General features: G+C 32.6%; 1 protein-coding gene across 1 annotated transcript; it reads left to right on the top strand.

Moving 5' to 3' along the window:
• Window positions 1-10,831: 10,831 nt before the first annotated feature.
• Window positions 10,832-13,687, top strand: LOC112001486 (gibberellin receptor GID1B). Its single transcript, XM_024033643.2, is given in 3 exon segments — window positions 10,832-11,453; window positions 12,157-12,364; window positions 12,367-13,687. Coding segments are annotated over 3 exon segments (1,032 nt in total). The 5' UTR covers window positions 10,832-11,414; the 3' UTR covers window positions 13,152-13,687.
• Window positions 13,688-20,266: the final 6,579 nt, after the last annotated feature.

Genomic DNA, 20,266 nt, shown 5'->3' with positions numbered 1-20,266 from the left:
CTATCAAAGGTTTCCTTTACAGTTGAATATCTTTACAATATGATTGCATTTTTGTCACCTTACCAATTAAGGTGCATGTTGACCATGTGAAAGTGAAGGCAAGAGGCAACTGATTAATCCTCACATTAGTGCTGCCTTGGGCCTTGGGTATTTATTTATAGGACTTATCTCTTGCAGGTAATTTTCATGGACCCTACTCCTGCTTCCCTTTCTCTTCAGGGCACACAGGAATCCTACACTTCCTTTTGCCCAACTATTCGGAATTTAAAAGGCACATACTTTTTTTGGTTAAACAAGACCGTAATATTAATTAACAACAAACAAGTCTACTGCAAAATAGCTTGGCTTTATCAAAAGCCAGCAAAGGTTCGACCACAGGTGGTGGTTCATTCAAAATAAGGAAGTCTACTAGTTGTACTGCCCCTGCAGTCAGATAAGAGGGATTCCAACATAAAGTTAATAGATGAGGGCTTCATAAACATATGAACAAGAACTTCAATATCCATTTCTACATTAATATTATTAATTCCCAGCTGCTGACCTAGGTTAAGGTCATCTTTAAGGGCCCAGAGCTTAGCCTTGACACTAGAAGTGGTCTCTAAATTCCTTATACGTTTAGGAGCTTCTGATCTTGAGAAACCTACTAGCATAAATGTGTTTCTTTGGAAAAATCTGAATTACCCACAAAAAAAAACATGGGGGTAACACACTCCCTTAGCTTGCCTTTAAGCTGACTCAAAATACATTTTGTAGGGTCTTGAAAACACAATATTCCAGGCAGTGGTTGCCCTCTCTGAAAGTGTTAGTGATACCAAAGATTAGAAGGATTTAGAATTGATCTCAGATTTTCAATTCATTACAGTTAGTTTATAGGGTTAGAATTTAGAATCACCAGCTCTAGCATCATGATAAATTACCAATTATTCCAAAATTTTAAGCTATTGAGAAATGATGGATTAAATCACTTAATCAATGTTCTAACAAACATTTAATACTGCAACCTAAAGCTAAAACCATGCCTTGAAACTAGTTTTTGTTGGCAGCATATCTTGTCCATGAAGGTATGTATAAGCTGTTTAGTCAAGCTCAAAACATGAACCGCGTTTCTCTGTTGTTAAAGAAGCAGCTTCAATGAAAGGAGGCAGCTTGTAAAACCCCTCACTCTTGCTCCTGTTGAAGTCATACTACAATGCCCAAAGCTTTAATTGCAGGGTGGTTTGCAGGGATTGCTAATTTGTTACTAAGAATGATTTTGAGCTATCATTGTATGTTTTGCTTTCCACTTTCTAAAGCTGTGAGAAAGCTTCCACCTGATGCAGGTGTCACCCATTTAGCTTCTGAAATACCCAATATCTCAGTGCTGCTAAACAAAGAAACCTTGCAGAAATATTCAGCTGAAGGATGAAGATGGTCTATTTTCAATCTCTTCTCTGGCTTAAATACAATGAAAATGGGTTGGTCTGGATAATCACTCATGGCAAGACTTGCGATGCCACAGCCCACAACCTAGGAAGTATTTTAACAGATGATCTTCATATTCTAGCACAATGATCTCTGAGGTAGAGGTGGACTCTTCAAATTGAATTCGACAGGCTGCTGAAAATATTTCAACCGAACATCATAAGGGAAAAACAAATGCACTATCTAAATGTGTAAAAAAATGAAAATGATATTAATTCTTCATATCAAAATGGAGAATTATTATTTCAGATTCAAAACTCATCCAATTGTCTACTTTCATGATTCCATTGAGTCATTGACTATGGTTATGATGCCAATTATTACTGTTGACATGAATGCCCAACGTAAAAAAAAAAAAAAAAAAAACTATCATATAATTTCATTCTGAAGCTGCATGAAGTGATGTAGTGAGACTTCAAATTCTAAAAATTGAGTACCTTGCCAATTGGATATTTCTTTTTCATCTTGAGAGAGATGGTTGATAGGTAAACTTATCCCCAAGGATGTCTATTTTTGAAATATAGTATGAAATATGTATTCACGACACTCTCCAAATGATTAATAGATGAAAGTTTAAATTATCATTAATATTATCTGACTGAGTATTTTTTATCTAATTTTCTATAGTTGACACAATCTATCCAATACCCTTTGTGATAGTGCTCCACGAATTGGTATTTGATATGAGACAATTGCTGGTTACTTAGTAGCATAGATATTACAGAACCAAATAGGCTTATTCTTTTGGATTCTTAAAGGCATATGGACAGAGAGTTGAGCAGCTGACTGCAATTAATACTTGAAAAACTTATCTGTTTAATTTTTTCAAACAGAGGGGCCAGTAAGCATTTGATAGAATCATTTCTCCTAATTATACAAATAAAGAAACAATAAATAACTATATTAATAGATCAACCAAAAGCAAATCAAAAAAATGATACGAGGACCTCCCAACTGCATTTAACTTGAAAAAATTAGTTGTAATTTGTTGGACTAGCTAGAGGTAAGTCCAGATCCTTACTGATAGGCAATAGCAAACCGAACAAGTACTGAATCTCCCTTCCTGCAAAAGTGAATCTGTGCTTTGTGGGGGGGGGGGTGGGGGGAATTGTGGCTTCTTGGAAATTTTCACTAAGGACTAAGTTGTTCCTAATTGAATTAACTAACACATGATCTAATTAATTAAATAATTGTTTCAGGATTAAGTTAGAGATGTTTCTCACTATATAATATTCAATAACCACTTGCCAATAAAAAATAATAAAAAAATAAAAAGCATTTAACTTTGACATGGAGCTATCAAAAAAGAAGAAGAGAACTCTGACATGGAAATTCAATGAACTGTTGTAGTACTGTACTGGAATTCCTTGTAATTTATAATGTTACCTATCAGCAAAAATTGTTTTTCTTCCCCAATACCCAACAATTCCTCTAGTTAAAACCCAATTGCTTTCACATTTTTTTTCCTTTTCTGCGACATTAGAGAGAGAGAGAGATAGTTGACCCCACAAAACAAATTGTTATAAAGTTGCAACTAAAGCGAGAACATTGAATTTTCATAAAGCAAAGGGTAGAGCCTCAATTATTCAAAATGTTGGGAAGTGTAATTTTCATATATCGCGAGGGTGGTTGTCAAACCCATTTTAGTTTGTCTCGAGGTTTGATTGGTCTCTCCTATTCATCACAAAGAAACAAATAGACCCAATTTGATATCATGGACTATATGTCACAGGGTAACTAGACTCAGTGACCAAGACAATGATTGAAATCTTCTTTGTTTAAGGCCAATTCTTGGACTCCACTTTAACTTTGGTGCTTCCTATATTGTTTTTGTTATTTGAAAATTGAAAATAATGGTTTAATTTATTTAATCCAAAATCTCTTCCTCTCCGACTATGGGGTTTATACTATTATGCTATGATTATCTGGGTGATTAATGCAATATATTTCAACACCAAAATTAGGCAGTTCACTGTGTAGCAAACACATGACAAACATGCCTATTTTGTCTGATTAATTTGAAGCGTGGGAAAGCATAATTGAAAGTTGAATCAGCTTGACCACAAAGTGGATTAATGGTAAGCCAAATGGGTCATGCATACTTTTTTTTTTCAATAAAATTGTCATCATAGAAAATCTTGGACCAAAATACTTGAGTGATGTCTGCTTCAACATTCGGTCTTACCTAACATATATAAAGCACAGTTTTTATTATGTAACTTTTTTATGCTTTGGTGATGAGAAAATATTGTGAAAGACGATTATAAACAAGCATGTGATACTTCTTTGCTCAATGGGAGAATCTAATTAATCACCCAATACCTCACATGCAATGAACCAAGCCTGGTGGTGTTTTTGTATTAATTAATCAAGAGTGACTTCATCACCCAAGACCACACATTCATTGCATATAGCTTTCTTTCTGCAAATACCCAATAAAAAGTTAACCTAGTAGAGGCAAAGGGAAAACCTAAAGACAACATTTTGTGCAACCTAATATAAAACATAAAACATAAAATTATATATTATTTTAAATTTTTGTTAAAGGGATGCATAACATTAACTATAGTGTTTTATTAATATAAGGGCCATTACATTTAAATAATGACCATTATATTTTAAATATTGTTGCTGTAGGTAATGCAAGTGAACAATGACTTTGAACCTCTCTCATCCTTGTGTTTATTTAGGCTAAAACAAGATAAGGAATTCTTATGTCTTTTTCTTTATTTATATGTTATACATTCACCTATAAATATTGAACATTGATCTCACTATTCATTTTACTCTTATAATGGAAGAAGATGTCATCTTGGTTAGAATTCATTAACAAAAGAATTATTATGATTGGTTACCATCATCACCTCTATTCTTTATCTAGAATGTTCAAAGTACCACATGAAGAAACATTTTTAAAAGTTAAGCACAGGAAGATTTGATTAGTGAAAATTTAATTAGCTGGGCCATACAAGTAAAGCACAAAGGGAATATTCTTCGCTATTCTTCTTTTAAAATTGTCTCCAATTGCTCACCATTTCTCCATTTTTTTTTTAAATTTTATTTTATAAATACAGTAGAATTTTAAATTATAGTTTTTACTCCATGATAATTGTTTTACAATAGATCAAGATACAAATTAGTTTTTTTACGAAAACATGATTCGAATCTCATATATTTTATTCAATGACATAAGACTTTTCCTACAATTTTCCTTTAGGATCAAATCAAGTTATCAGCTAGAAAATCTAAAATACTACTTTGGGGAAAAAAATACAAAGGAAAAAAGAAGAAGAAAGACATATATACACGGGGAAAAAGAACTATATGGAGATGTTCTAAAATGCATAACATATGCTTATATTAATCCATCAGTCTTTACACAGGTCATTTTTTGTTCTTTCTCAGCCTAAAAGAAAAAAAAAAAGACCCATGCATGTCAATTGAAAACACAAAAGAACAACCATCCATATGCGCCCAATATATATATATATATATATCTTTTCATAATTTTATTTTGAATGTGTCAGAATAGTGGTTAAATACTTTAATATACCTTTTGTTTAAAACCCTTTTAAGTTTTTTTTGGATAAATGATAGTTTATCAAAATTTATAAAAGTAATTATACTCTGTACAAAAATAAAAATGTTTGAAAATGCAAGTAATTTGAAGATGCTCAAAGAAATTGAAAATTATTTTTGTTATTCACAATATGCAGAAATTAGTTGTTTCATGATAGTTTCTAGTAAAAAAAATGTTATAAAAATTGAACTCTGTTTTTATATGAATTGTTATAACTTTCTAGCCCCATTGCACCTAGAAGCCAGCCCTATAGTAGATGCAATGAATATGATGGGATTGATGGCTATTATATAACCTATTTCTTTCTATATATATTTAGGAAAAAAGAAAGGGAGAAGAACCCAATTGCTCTGATCTCTTTGTTTCTATAATAAAGAATAACAACTCAATTAGTAAAGTCTTAAATAGTTGAATAAAAGATCTAAGGTTCAATCTTTGTCTACACCAAAAGTTAATTGATATCTTTACTTAATAATAAAGAACTATCATTAGGAACTGAGATTGAAACTCTAAAGAAGAAGAAGAAAAAAAAAAAACAACAACAACCTATGGCAAACTGGCAATACATCAAATCTAATTTCTTTCTGTACCATCTTAGCAAAAAGAAAAGAGAAGGAAAGAGGTTTTTTTTTGGTGTCGACACTGACCCATCTGATCTAAATTTTTGGGTAAGTTAAAGAAAAGAAAAAAAAGACATTATACATCAAAAAATCATTTTCCACTTGGTGGAATTGACCCAATTGGCACAAGAGGCCGAAAGCTATTCCTAGTTGTTGACCTAATGCAGAAAAGGCCAAAACTCATAGTGGGCCGCACGTTATTAGAGAAAAGGAAAAAAATAAATAAATAACTCCCAAAAGATACAGATAGCCTATTGAATAAAGAGAGAGAAAGAGCGCATGCTAATAGAAAAAGGAAAGAAAGTGAAGCTGAAGAGGAAAAAAGAAAAGAAAAGGTGTAGTAAGCAACACGGCAAAGATGTTTGGTATGGTTTGTATGTGTGTGGCACATGCTTAGCCAAACCTTCATATAAGGACAACATATGCATCCAAATATACAAGCACTAGCGTGCTATTATTTTACTCTTCTTTTTTTTCTTTTACATCAACTTTGGTTTTATACGTTTTGTCTTTATCTTTTATTGTCAATGTTAATTATATGAAACCAAAAATATTACGAGTCGGCAGTAGTATTTATTTCACACTAATTGTTGTATACAATTATTTTTGTGTAAAAAGTGTGTGTGCAACAACCCGAAATCACAATTTTAGTGTATAATGTGTATATACGGCTGTGTGTAATAATCGGTGTGCGCTAATATTTACCCGAGTTTAAGAAAAAGTCACGTAATAATAACTTAAGACACTTTATATTTATGTTGTTACATGTGAACAATGATGCTCTCATGGAGACCAAGAAGTTTTTATTAAAAGAAACTACGGGAAACTTTCTCTATAGGTGGGCGTTGGAGTTGTTCTAAGATTTCAAAGTCTATGCTTTCTTTGCCTTTATTATCATTACTTTTTTCTTTTGGTATTAGATGGTGCATAGTTGTAAGGTTTGTGACAATTTATCATCTTCTGGTTTGGCTGACGTACCTAGGGTTTTTGGAGTCTCATGTTTGTAAGAATGATAGCATGTGCTTCACATTGAAAAAAAAAAAGAGAAGAATAAATAAATATAAAACATATTTTCATAGGTGTATGAATGTTAAAATTATGCAAAAACTATCCTAAAATATCGTATCATCTTCTCTAAAAAGTATGTATTTTTCTTAATCGAAAATGTCACCCCTACGAATTAGCTTAGCTAGGAAAATACAATTGTATTATGTCATCTTTACGATAAGTTTGAATATCTTGATTTTTTTGATCCGTTAATTTCTTATACTAGGACTAAAGACAAAAGACTCAGTCATATCAAACCCACCTCAATAAACCTCGAAGAAACTTATTAGGAGCAATAAAATTGATAAGAGTCGGAAAGCTACCTTGATAAGGATTTCATTTTCATGGATAAAAGACTCTTTGGCTTACTTGTATTGGAATTGTAAAACGTTTTCCCATCAAATAAAAAAATTAAAAAAATGAACGGTCAAGATTAGCTTAAAGTACAAATAACCAAAGCGTCCAACACCCAATACTTTTGATTTCTTGTTTGTTTTGTCAAACTTTATCGCACACCCATCATAGCTTGGACCTTTTCCATCAAACAAAACCAACGGCGGAGATCCTTTATTAGGTCCCACATCAATTTTTTCATAAGAACAAAAAATCTAATCAATCACACAAACACAACACAAACACAAACACAACCACAAAACAAAGCAAAGCTCCAAAACCATAAGACGTGGCAAACCCATATTCCACAATGCAAATCACAGGTGGGTCTTTTCTTTTCTTTTCTTTTTTTTTAAAGGAGGGTCCCACTAATTGAGTTTTTGATCATCGTATCAAGTTGTTTCAAGAATAAAAAGACTTTAGAGGGTAGGACCCATGACTTAAAAACGTGAGTTATGTGTCCTTGACACGTGTCCATTACCCACAAGAAGATGGTGATATGGAAACAGTCTCTATAGAATACGACAAAATCCAAAGCCCACATTTTTCTTTCTTTTTATTTTTTTATTTCTTTGTGTTTGGGAAAAAAACAAAATTATTAAAAGGAAAGCTCTCCTCAAGCTCTGACAAAAAACATGCCGTCACGCGCTTTGCGCTAGAGGACAAAACACGTAGTCGTGGTCGAGTGGCAGGTTTCGTTATTTCCTGGTCATGTGGAGGGTATTTTGGGGAATTGGATAATTGGATTGGCTAAAAGAGAGTTGAGATGGAACCCTTTGTCGCCACGTGCCTTGGCGTCGGCCGCACGCAGAAAAACTCTTTGTCTGCTTCTTTTGATTATTTTGTTTTTTTCTCTCCAAACCTTTTTTTTTTTTCTCTAAATTCGTACGGCTTTTGCCAGAGCAGTTTTTGACTAGTTCCAGAACCTTTTGGAGTAGTTATTTACTTCTCCTAATTTTTTTTAAAATGTATATATTTTTCTTTGAAATCTAGCTATTAGATTTGAAAAATCTGGATGAAATATTATTGACCATGACTGTGACCCCGTTGGTTTGTCATTTCAAACAACATTTTTTAGTTTTTAAACAGCATTTCACATATTTCAACACATTTTTTTACCAACACGTATTTCAAAAAATTATAAACAACAATTTTTAAACTACTTTACCAAACACTCCCTGTATCTGTGATAATTGTAACAAAAATTTATTAATTACTATTATCTTTGTCCTTCAACTATATTAAGATGTCAGATAATACTTTTCAAACTTAATAAAAAATTAAAATGTAATTTACATACTCTTAAAGTTTAGAGCAAGACTAAATTTGTTTATCAACTTTCAAAACTTGCAGTTACGGACTTGATTGTTCTAACCATGTTAATGTGGTCATTATGTTATGGTTTGATAAATTTTTGTGAGTTAACTCATCTATAAATGATATTATTTTTTTATATTTTTGTTTTAAAATAACATAATTTTTAGGTGGATTAAGATTAACAATGAGATTAATGGACGTTGACAAAAGGGGCACATTAATATTATAGTAATTGTTGAGGGTAATCAGTTAAATTACATAATCAATAGTATTTTAACTTTTTTTTCATAAATTTTACTATAATTATGAATCAAATCTGACCATTCTATTTTATGGAAAGAAAAAAAAAAAGTATAATAGAAACATCACTATATTGCAAGGGTTGATCAAACAATTCTTGCCTCCCTCCCTCCCCCCTCCCTAAAAATATGTAGAGTTGTTAAGTTTTGAAACTATAATATGTTTGCTCTATTATAATTATTCCTTACCATTAAGTTGTAGTATCAATTTTTCTTTTTTAGTGTAGATGGAATTCGATTCTAAATTCATTATTCAACAACAAAAAACTTTATGATATTGATTATGTTTTAAGCTATCCATTAGGATAGTTTTGATAACAAGTTATCATATTTGTTGAATTGACCTTCTCAAAAAAAAAAAAAAAATATTTGTTGAATTGAATCCAAAAAAAAAAAATTGATACTCATTTTTATTAGATGTCTAACAAACCTATTTTTTTCCCCAATTTAGTACTCTCTCCGTTTTTCTTTTTTAAACCAGAATATAATATTCATTAGTCTAAACAAGTACTAACAAATGGAAAGTGGTCTAAAGTAAAAGTCTTAGTTGAATATCAATCTTTGAGCTAGTTGTAATGAAGTTTTTAACTAATACTTTTTCCTAAGGGAGAAAAGCACTAAACTTCTCTCGTCATTAAGCACAAACTCCTATGATAGTGTACATCTTCCTCTCCCCTTATTTTTTTTTATATAAATTTTTAATATAAACTAAAACATAAATCTAACATGAAGCATGTAAAGAAACACTTCCCCCCCCCCCCCCCCCACAATCATTACTTTACATTAAATAAGATATTTTTCATGATTACTCTCATTTAAATTTACACCCATTACATCAATAATGTTCACTACAAATGTCATTAAAAAAAAAGGTGAAGGATAACTAGAAGAAAAGCAATTAAAAAAAAAGGTATAGAACTCCAAAAGAAATTATTCTCATCTAATGGAGGCAACTAATTGTGGTTACTTTATTTAGATATGATCACAATATCTCATATCCACTAAAGAATCAATACTCGAAAGTTGAATGAAACAGACCCTCAAAGAGGAATCTCAAGTGATGACTATAAATGTGCAAAGAAATTATTCCTATTGTATGCGTCATTTTTTTTAATATAAAACTTTTTTTAAAGAAAAATATCAACTTGTTTTCTTGTATTTGATTGTAACCATATGAAAGTGAGTAAAACAAAAATTTGTTTGGCTTAGATGAAAAATTATTAATATTTATTGTAATTTCAAAAAAGTACATTAACACAAATTTTCATTCACAAATTAGATACCAAATAAGAAATTATTTTCTATTTGTTAGCCCCTTGCAGAATGGGGTGAGAAGAGAAAGGTTACCATTGAAAATGTTTTTCACTTTATTGCATGTATTTTCTATTAACCATATAAAAAAGTGTTTGATTCGTTTACATTTTTTATCAAAATAAATATAATAAAATACAAAGAAAGTAAATCTTTGTACGTTTTTTATTTTAGGTTTTTTAATTAATTTAAATAGTTCAACTAGTAAAGTATCTTGTCATTGAATAATAAATTTGGATTTCAATCCCTCATTCTCTCTTAAAACAAAAACCAATTAGCATCTTTTTCTTTTCTTTTCTTTTTTTAAATAAAAACTAATTACCATCTTAACTTGACAATAAAAAAACATTCTTCAAGAAATAGAGCCCATAAATTAAAATTATATCATATTTATAAAAAAAAATGTATATAATTGCATTAATTAATGTAATACAAAAAATGTTACTTTCTTCCTTGAGCCCAATAACTAATCAATAATTAATAGCCTTAAGGTACATCTCATGCAAATAATGGTTGTATTCTAGGGTGAGACAAAAAAGGGTTGCTTGAAATATTGCATAAATAATAACAATAAACAATAAACAAACAAAAGCCAAACCAGGCCTGCCAATAGCCAGCCATGCCAAATTGGCAAGTGCCAACTTTTTCTTTAATTTCCAGATCACACCCCCAAAAAACAAATAAATAATAAAAAAAGAAAACCGAGTAGAAATTAAACTAGTCCTATATATAAATAAAGAAAACAAAACACAAGTAAATAAAAAAACAAAAAAAACATATAGAATAAGAATGGTAGGACCCAATAAACAGTTTAATTCGGCCGCCCGCTTTGTCGTCTCTGTCGTCTCCGTCCATCACCGTCGTTCCTTTGCGTTTGACTCTCTCTCTCTCTCTCTCTGCGTGTCTCTCTTATCTTTCTCACCCATCACCTTCTTTCTCTTTCTTTATCTTTGAGAGAGAGTGTAATTGTGTGTGTACTTTTCTTTTTCTCTCTATCCTTTTCTTTCCTAACATCTTTCATTTCTCTCTCTTTATCTGTTGTCTCTCTGAACGCTTTCTGTTCCCTGTTCTTAATATCTCAGAAATACAAGTGTCTCTTCTCTTCATATTTCAGCATAAACCCAAAAACGAGGAATCTATCAGTGTCCTCAAACGCCAAAGCCACCAATGAAAACAACACACGCCCTTTATTATTAGTCTTTCATTGCCTTCTTCTTTTCTCTACTTTCACCTCACCTCACCTCACCTCACCTCTCACTTCCTCTGTACAAAAAAAGAAAAAACCTTTGTTTTTGGTTATGAAAAATTAAAGGGCTTGTTGGGTTTTTTTTCTTTCTTTTTTAGACTCTTAGAACTTCTTGTTGGTTTTGAATCTTTTGGAGTGTCATGGCTGGTAGTAATGAAGTCAACCTCAATGAATCCAAGGTATTTTTAGCTTCATATCTTGGGCTTGTTGTACTTTCCCGCTTCCAGTGTATTGGTCCTATTGGTGGTGTTATGTTCTTAAAGTTTGGAGCTTGTATGATCATTTGGTTGATGGTTTGTTTGATTTTGTATATTCTTCCATGTTGGTGTTTGGGTTTTGGGGCTGGAGTTTCGATTTTGTTGCCTTTCATTTTGAAGGGGTTGAATTGTTTCAGGTGCCATTTGTGCTTTTTTGAACTTTGAATTGTTCCCATGTCTGTAATGGCTTTTAGGATGGTGCAATGAGTTGTAGATGTGATGGTATGGATCATGGATGGTGTTTGAGTCTCTTTCTTCTTTCTATTTCTTGAAGAAATTTTGTTGTTCTGGAAAATCCAACTTTGAGAAATTCGAGTTTAATTTGGTGCAAAAGTGGTAATTTATCACCATGTTAAATGGTTTCCTCTTTTTGTTTCATGTTTAGTATTTATTTTCTACTGCTTCTTCTCCTCACTGCTTAAAATTTTGTGTGTTTTTCGCCGTTGCCTAAGACATTTTCATTATTTTTCTGTTCTGGGTATTTTAAGAGTTTGTCGTATGCATATGATCAATTTGGTTGTTGCTACTTAGGCTCTATTAAGGTTCTGTAAACTGAAAATGGCATATTAGTTTTTATCCTTTCAATCTTTGAACTCTTTCTTTTTTCTTTTTTCTTTTCGTGTAGAGGGTTGTGCCACTCAATACATGGGTACTCATCTCCAATTTCAAGCTAGCTTACAATATCCTTCGCCGTTCTGATGGGACATTCAACCGTGAATTGGCCGAGTTTCTTGACCGCAAAGTCCCTGCCAATACAATCCCAGTTGATGGAGTTTTTTCCTTTGATCATGTTGATAGAGTCACCGGACTTCTTAACCGGGTTTACCAACCGGCCCGGCAAATGAGGCTCAATGGGGCATATTAGAGCTTGAGAAGCCCTTGAGCACTACCAAGATTGTACCTGTCATAATTTTCTTCCATGGTGGAAGCTTCGCACATTCTTCAGCCAATAGTGCTATTTATGACACTTTTTGCCGCCGGCTTGTGAGCATCTGCAAGGCTGTTGTGGTTTCTGTAAATTACCGCAGAGCACCTGAACATAGATACCCCTGTGCATATGATGATGGTTGGACTGCTCTTAAGTGGGTCAAATCAAGAACATGGCTTCAGAGTGGGAAAGATTCCAAGGTTCATGTATATTTGGCTGGAGATAGTTCTGGTGGAAACATTGCTCACCATGTAGCAGTGAAGGCGGCCGAAGCAGAAGTTGAGGTATTGGGTAACATCCTTCTTCATCCAATGTTTGCTGGCAAAATTAGAACTGAATCAGAGAAAAGATTGGATGGTAAATACTTCGTTACAATTCAAGACCGCGATTGGTATTGGAGGGCTTATCTTCCTGAAGGTGAAGATAGAGACCATCCGGCATGTAATCCATTTGGCCCCAGGGGAATGAGTATTGAAGGACTCAAGTTTCCTAAAAGTCTTGTTGTGGTTGCTGGTTTGGATCTTGTACAAGATTGGCAATTGGCTTATGTGGAAGGGCTCCAGAAAGCTGACCAAGAGGTAAAACTTCTTTACTTAAAGGAGGCCACCATTGGGTTCTACTTCTTGCCAAATAATGACCACTTCTATTGCCTAATGGAGGAGATAAACAACTTCGTGAATCCTAATTGTTAATACACTACTTAACCTCACCTACAGCAGCCATACATAACAGAAGCTTGACACTTCACTTGGGTTCTTTTTTTTCCCCCCTTTGCAGTTATGGTGTGTAGTTATATACCTATATATGATTGTGTAGTATTACTTCTTACTCCATTGCCATTCATGGTGATAAAGAGAGTTCTGCAACTATGGGGGTTTGTTTGTTCTTGATCTGGAAGATTACTGCCTATGTTTTTAGGTACATATATGTATTCTATCAGGGAAAGCCACTATCAAAAGCTCAGAAGTATCAGAACTCACTCATTTGATTTGTGAGATTTGGCTGAACCACCAGATATAAACTTACCCTGGTTAACTTCCAGCTGCAAATAGAGAGAGAAGTATAGGGGTAATGTTTGGTGGTTAATCTATCTGTTCTAGTAAATGGATATATCATTATAAGCACTAATTTCAGGACATGGACTGGAATGTATCCATCATGTAATGAGTCATGTATGTTATACTAGTGTTCTTATATAAAGATTTTGTTTGCTCTTTAGCCTTCAAAATAGGTGTCATTTCTGATAGAGCTAATCCGTGTATTGTTTCTTTTGTCCTGTCATTTTTTCACCGATGAAAATCTAAGCTTGGCTAGTTGTGACCGTAATTCAAGTGCAACTTGTTGATATATGGCTCAGAATGTTGCCTTCTCTTCTGGAGGTAGCGACAAGTTTAAAGCCAATTAACTTGTATAGGCATATAGAGCAAGGCTTTCTAGTTTTCAGTTGGAACTGTATAACAAAGTTAATCCTGGATTTTACAAATGTTAAGCTCTGGATGGGAAAGTTACTTGTATCTAGACAGCAAATTTTGTGGCTTCTTCAACATCCAGTGCGAGATTCATGAACTCAATGCCTTTGCACATGTTGGATTACACACTTAAGACTTATTATAAATCAACTAATGTTAAGACCCAATATTTTCACAACGGCTGACATCATAATATTTGTGATTGGAACAAAATTACTTTCATCTGGATCCACAAGAAGTTATGAAAAAGTATTGTGTAGTCTCGGTTATTTGAACCAGGTGCTCGAAAATCATATTTTAAAATCATCCATGCTAATAGAAATTTCATAATCTAAGATTCTTATCTATAACTTATGAATAAATTTCCAATCACACGGGTCTTAAAGGCCACTTCCATCTTTGGAATCATTTGGTGGGGGAAATTTTTTATAGCGCATGATGGTGAAATAGGTTAAGCATGATTCATAAATAGGGTAAGTAGTTGAATGCCACTTTGATGTTTTCCTCTCTCTTTGCATCCCATTAAGGATTAAACCTCAATTTGGCTTCATAAAGTCAATGACAAATGTGAAAAGAAAAAGGAGGAAATGAAAGTGTTTCCATAGTCATCTACTCGTAATTTGGCAAAGGCGTGGCGGACCATCCTAATGTATTCACAAAGCCAAAGACAAACCCCATCCACCAAAAGAAAGCTTCAAATTCTTGTGAGGAAAAAAAAATTGATTGGATATGAGTCTAAATCATGGATTTCTCAATCTTTCTACATCAATTTGATTAATTCTAGATGGGTTATTTGGAGTTTGGGATAACAGCAAATTCAGGAATTAGCTTTGTTTTGATGGGGGGAAACCCATCTAGCAGTGGTTGGGAATTTTGGAAGTACTCTAAGGGACCACATTTGAAAACCCACCAAAAAAATATAAACAAAAACAAAAGAAAAGAAGAGAGGAAAGCCAAGCCAAGCCCTTTAAAAATAAAAGAATTTAACCCTGTTGGGAATTGGGATTGCTTCAAATTGTTTTAGTGGACACTAAGTGGTAGGAACAGCTAAGCTTGGACAAGGACATGGAACCCTGTCTTCAAATTGACTTTCCTGGCATTTTGCTTAGAATATATGCTTAAGTTTGCATCTGTCAATCACCAAAATTTATTCACTTTGGTATTGGACTTTTATATTTTTAATTTTGTTTTTCACCTTTCTTGTTCAGATTGTCTTAGCTTTATCATGTCTTATTATGAACTGTCCCTTGTAAATTAGCTGTTTATGTTTTGAAAGTATACCCCTAATACGACATAATAAAGTCATTGTCAACAAATGCCTTTTCTTTATTGGAGATTATGGACAAAAACCTTAATTTTGTTTGGTCAGTAGCTTACTTTTTATGATTAATCTATTTTGGTGGGTCAACCTTTTACGGTTTGTGTGTTTGCACCATGATTATCCCAATAACATGTCTTTAGTGGTTTAATCTAATATTATATTAATGAAAAACCCATAGTTTACCCTAGTTGATTCTGGACTCTTTCAGACCAATTTGGTATTACTAGGTTTATCTCAAAAAAAAAAAAAAAAGGATTTATCCCCTTCAAGGACCATGTCAAATTGATTGCTTCTTTAATAACCCTTTTATTTTCTGTAGAAAATTCTTCTGCAAATTTAATTAAAGTTAAGATTAGAATAATAATACTATACATGAACAGCAAATGGAACATACATGGTAAATTCCTGTCCAACTTACGCTATGTTTAAGAGTTTATAAAGGAATGATAACAGATTTTTGCAATAAATTCAAATGAATAAACTTAAAATACCATTATCTACATGATTGACTTGTTAGACATACTTTATGCAAAAGTAAATTTTATATGAATGAACTTGTGATAAGTTAAGAACAGTAAAAAGAGTTTTATTACTTAATGATATTATCCAGTCTCTCGAATAGGAAGAACTTGGATTGAAATCTCTTCTCCTCTGCTTATTGTGAAATCGGATAATTATAACGTCTTAACGGAATATCTCATGTATACTCTTCTTTTAAGATTTTGATTTGTTCCTGGTCATAAGAGATCCAAGACCAATTTGATTGGTTTTGCTTTTCCAATAAAAGAGAAAGCAAAAGTGACTTGCGTCTAATGTTGTCCCCATTATGGGTGCAAATTAAGCAACTGTGTGCTGATTTGTGAGATAATTCCATGATAGGTTTTTTTTTTTTTTTTTTTTTTTTTTTTGACAATCTCATAAAACGTTTTTCAGAGCCACGTTTCTTTTTCTTGGCTGGTAATTTTTATTTGTTTGAGTTTATATATATATATATATATATAAGGGAGAGAATAGATGATAAATTAATAATGGCCTACAAAAAAAGGTAGAGAGATTTTTAAAAAATAAAATAAAAAAATTAACCAAAAATAAATTAATAAATAAATGTTACCCTTTTGTTTTTATTATTTTGTCACCTATGAGAGAGATCAGTAATAAAGCATGAGAAAATACAAAAACGGTTGCCTGTGTAATAAAACATGAAAAAAAACAAAAAGGTCGTGGTACAGAAAGAGTGAAGAGAATGTACAACAATAAAACAAGAGAAAATACAAAAATGACTGACACTATAATTGCACGAAAAAAGGGTGGGAATGATAGGATAGCCAATTTCTTAGCCAAAAATAAATAAAAGAAAAGAATCTACCATCTAGAAGTCTCTAGTCAGTGTACTTTAATAGAAAAGTTAAAAAAATTTTAAGGTTATTTTATAGGCCTAACTTCTATGATTGAGCAAAAACTTATTTTATAGACAATCTCTCTCCCTGGTCACAATATTTACATCTCAAAAGTGTGCAAAGCTCAACAAAAAATAAGAGAGATAAGATAGTCTCATGAGATTTTTTCTCGATTTGACAATAAAATGGGACAAATGAGACATATAACTGACCAAAATGTATCAAACTAGTTTTTAATTAACATCATGGAATAGTTTAACTTTGTACTAAAATTTCCATCATTAGAGACACCTTTTTCCCCCTAGGATTTTTTTTTTTTGGCTTACTAAAAGCATTCTTAGCAAAGGTGTCAAATGCTATAAATGCTATAATTTAACATCAAATTTTAAAAAATCACCCTCCATCAAAGGTGCTACATGTTATTAATTTTGACATCTAACTATAGTGGGTTGCTATCTCTAGCAACCCACAGTAACAAGATGTTAAAAAAAAAAAAAATTGTTTGTTTAAAGAAACACTGTAGCAACAATGGATGTAAGTACTAATTTAAATGAATAAAGAATTAAAAAATATATTTAAATGAAGTGGTAAAATAATAGAACCTTTGATGTTTGGTGTATAATAAAGTGAGTTGTTAAAATGAATAAAGTAATTTTTAAGATGCTAAATGCTATATTTTATAGCATTCTTAATGAGAATGCTCTAAGAGCACTCTTATCAAAGGTGCTAAAAATGTTAAATGCTATTTTTTAGCTTTTTTAGCACCTCAAGTGATAAAAACACACCTACATCAAATATGCTAAATCCTAAAAAATTTAGCATTGAGTTACAGTGGAATCTCATCTTTGACACCCTACTGTAGCAAGATGTAGAGTTTTTTAATATATATATTTTTTCTTTTTCTCTCTCGCTCAGTTTCTCTTGTGCTGTGCCTATCTTCTCCACCGCTTCTCTCTCTCTCTCTCTCTCTCTCTTGATCTCCACTTCAACAACGGTGAGTGATGCAACGACGAGGATGGCGCCGCCGTCGCTGTTTTTTCGAGGGCCTCGTCAAAGGTGTTGTGGACGTGTTCCCTGAGCGTGGCTTCCATTGCCAGTGCCACGCTAAACATGAGATGCTCCGGGTGGCTGGGTTGATCGAGGTTTGCTCGTCGCTTTTCACTGAGGGTGGGTTGTTTTGATTTTGTGATTTTGGTTGTTTTGTGGGTTTTGTGCTTTGATTTCAGTGGGTGTGATTTGATTTGTGATTTGGGTCTTTATTGTGATTTTGTGGTTCTTTGATTTGTGATTTTGTGGTTTTGTGGGTTGTGATTTCGGTGGATGTGGTTCGTGATTTTGTGATTTGATTGGTGGGCTTCTAGGTCTTTGTTATGATTTGATTTTGGCTGGGTTTTGGCAATGGTGCGTGGTTGGAGGTGATGAGCTTGAAAAGCTCTAGCCATGGAGGTTTAGAACGAGAGCTCAGTTTAGGAGGGAGGGCTCGAAGGGATGAGAAGGGTTTTAGGCCGAGAATATAGAAAGGGTGAGACTTAGGGTCGAACCACCGTGGAGTGGTGGCGTTGATGTTCAGAGACGGAGCTTGGTGGCCAGCCATGGAGCACGGGTTTGAGAGTAGAAGATCAAAGAGAGGGAGAAGGTTCTAAATCTGTTGGGTGGAAGAGACAAAGGGAGAGAGAGAAAGAATAAAAAAATAACAAAGAAAGAATATTTAAATGAAGTGGTAAAAAAATAGAAGTTTTGATTATGTTGTATTGTAAAGTGATGTATTAAATGTTATAAAGTTGGTTTTTTAAATGCTAAATGCTAATATTTTTACAATCTCTTGACGAAAATGCTCTAATAAAAGTGGGTCTCCTCTCCTTGTAAGACCATCCATTTTATATTTTTTGCTCCATGCTATTTAAGTGAAATTGAAAAGGTAAAGAAAGTTGTCATGCACAAAGCAAATATCAGCCATTGCCTCTGCGAAGAAAAATAAAAATAAAAAATGTCAGAAATTTTTTTAAATAATTTTCGTGGCCACTGCTGATATGTCGGCGCTCTCGCCTTTACTAAGCATTTATTAGTAACATAAGTATATAACATAATAAACGCATTACCATAGCTCCTTTATTAGAGGTCGACTCTAAGTTGTAAAGATGTTTTTTCTCTCCTTAACAAGTATGTTGTGTCAAATCGCATGCCTTGGAATAAAGAATAAGGTACAATTACAATAATTTTACAAAAAATCTTATAAAAAAATAATATTAGTAATTAGCTTATTCAAAACTATTAATTATTTGTCACTTAAAATTTATTATGACTTTTTCAAAAAAAAAAAATTTGTTATGAAATAGTTATAAAGATGTTATGACATAACATCGCTCTTAGAATAAATGTGACTAAGAATGTCAAATTGGGTTAAGAAATCTAAAATATTAATTTTAAAACCCCCATAATTTTTTTTTTTTTTTTTGTGATGTAACTTTTTGATATTTACATAAAAACAATAACAAATTATTGAAGGAAATTTGCCCATTCTATTACCATCATATTAAAAAGCACACTAACAACATAACATGAGCACATTCTTCTCACATGCTGAATATATTTATTGTAATAATAATTAAAATATCTATATGCTTAGCTTGTTGAATAAGATGCAAAATATATTTTGTCTGGATCTCCGTCAATGTGATGTTTTATCCTCAGCGTCCTTTCTTTTAACTTGCTTTCATTTACAAGTTTCTAGCATCCTTTCTTTTATCTTACATTCTCAATCATAAGTCAAAACTACCACACATTTTTAGTGTAATGGTCACTCTGTAAGTATAAGTGTTTGTGGAGTGTGAGGAGCAAAGACCGGAATTTAAGTTTCCAAGAGGGAGTTTTACATACATATACACTTACATTAGGCTAAAGTAGAATTCTATCTTGTAAAAAAAAAAAAAAAAAAAAAGAAGCTATAAGCTTTCACTGTCACTTCTATTTAAGGGCCAACAATATATACATATCCTTTACAAATTACTACTCTTCAACATTAAAAATGGAGTTTTACACCTTTTACATTACAAACAAAACCAGCAACTTACTTTTCATTTAGTCAAGGTCATACATTTGAGCAAAAAAATTCGAACTTATTCGATGTTTTCATTCTGGAATAGTTAACTTCACATGCATATAGGGAATTCTCTGGAACATGAAAAACAAGACATATTTATAGTTGAAAACTTATAGTCCAACCACCATAAAAGACAGAGCTTAAACAGAAAAGTTTGTTTTTACTTGGTAGTCAAGGAACAGTAAGCATCCCTTTTTCTTTTAGGTTTTGTAATTTTCTCCTTTATGGTCTAGTAGTAGGTGTCTGCTCTAGCTTTTGGTTGAGGTGCATATGCATGGTCCACAGTTTTTCTGGCATTAGTAAATGACTAAAACTACCACCACCATTTCACTGTTGCCCTGGTTGCTTAACCTTAAAGTCTAACCAAACTCAACAAGCCCATGGAAAAGGAATTAAAATGCGAAAAACAACAATAGAGATATGGAGTAGGAAGTAATGCAGGAACTAGAATATAATGGAGGAACCCAGAAAAAAGAAAAAAGAAAAAAGAAATAAATAATATATGGAGGAAAGCAAGTAG

The sequence above is a fragment of the Quercus suber genome, unplaced genomic scaffold (genome assembly GCF_002906115.3).
Source record: "Quercus suber isolate HL8 unplaced genomic scaffold, Cork oak 2.0 scaffold_756, whole genome shotgun sequence".
NCBI lineage: Eukaryota > Viridiplantae > Streptophyta > Magnoliopsida > Fagales > Fagaceae > Quercus > Quercus suber.
This window is presented reverse-complemented; position numbering and strand designations above follow the sequence as displayed.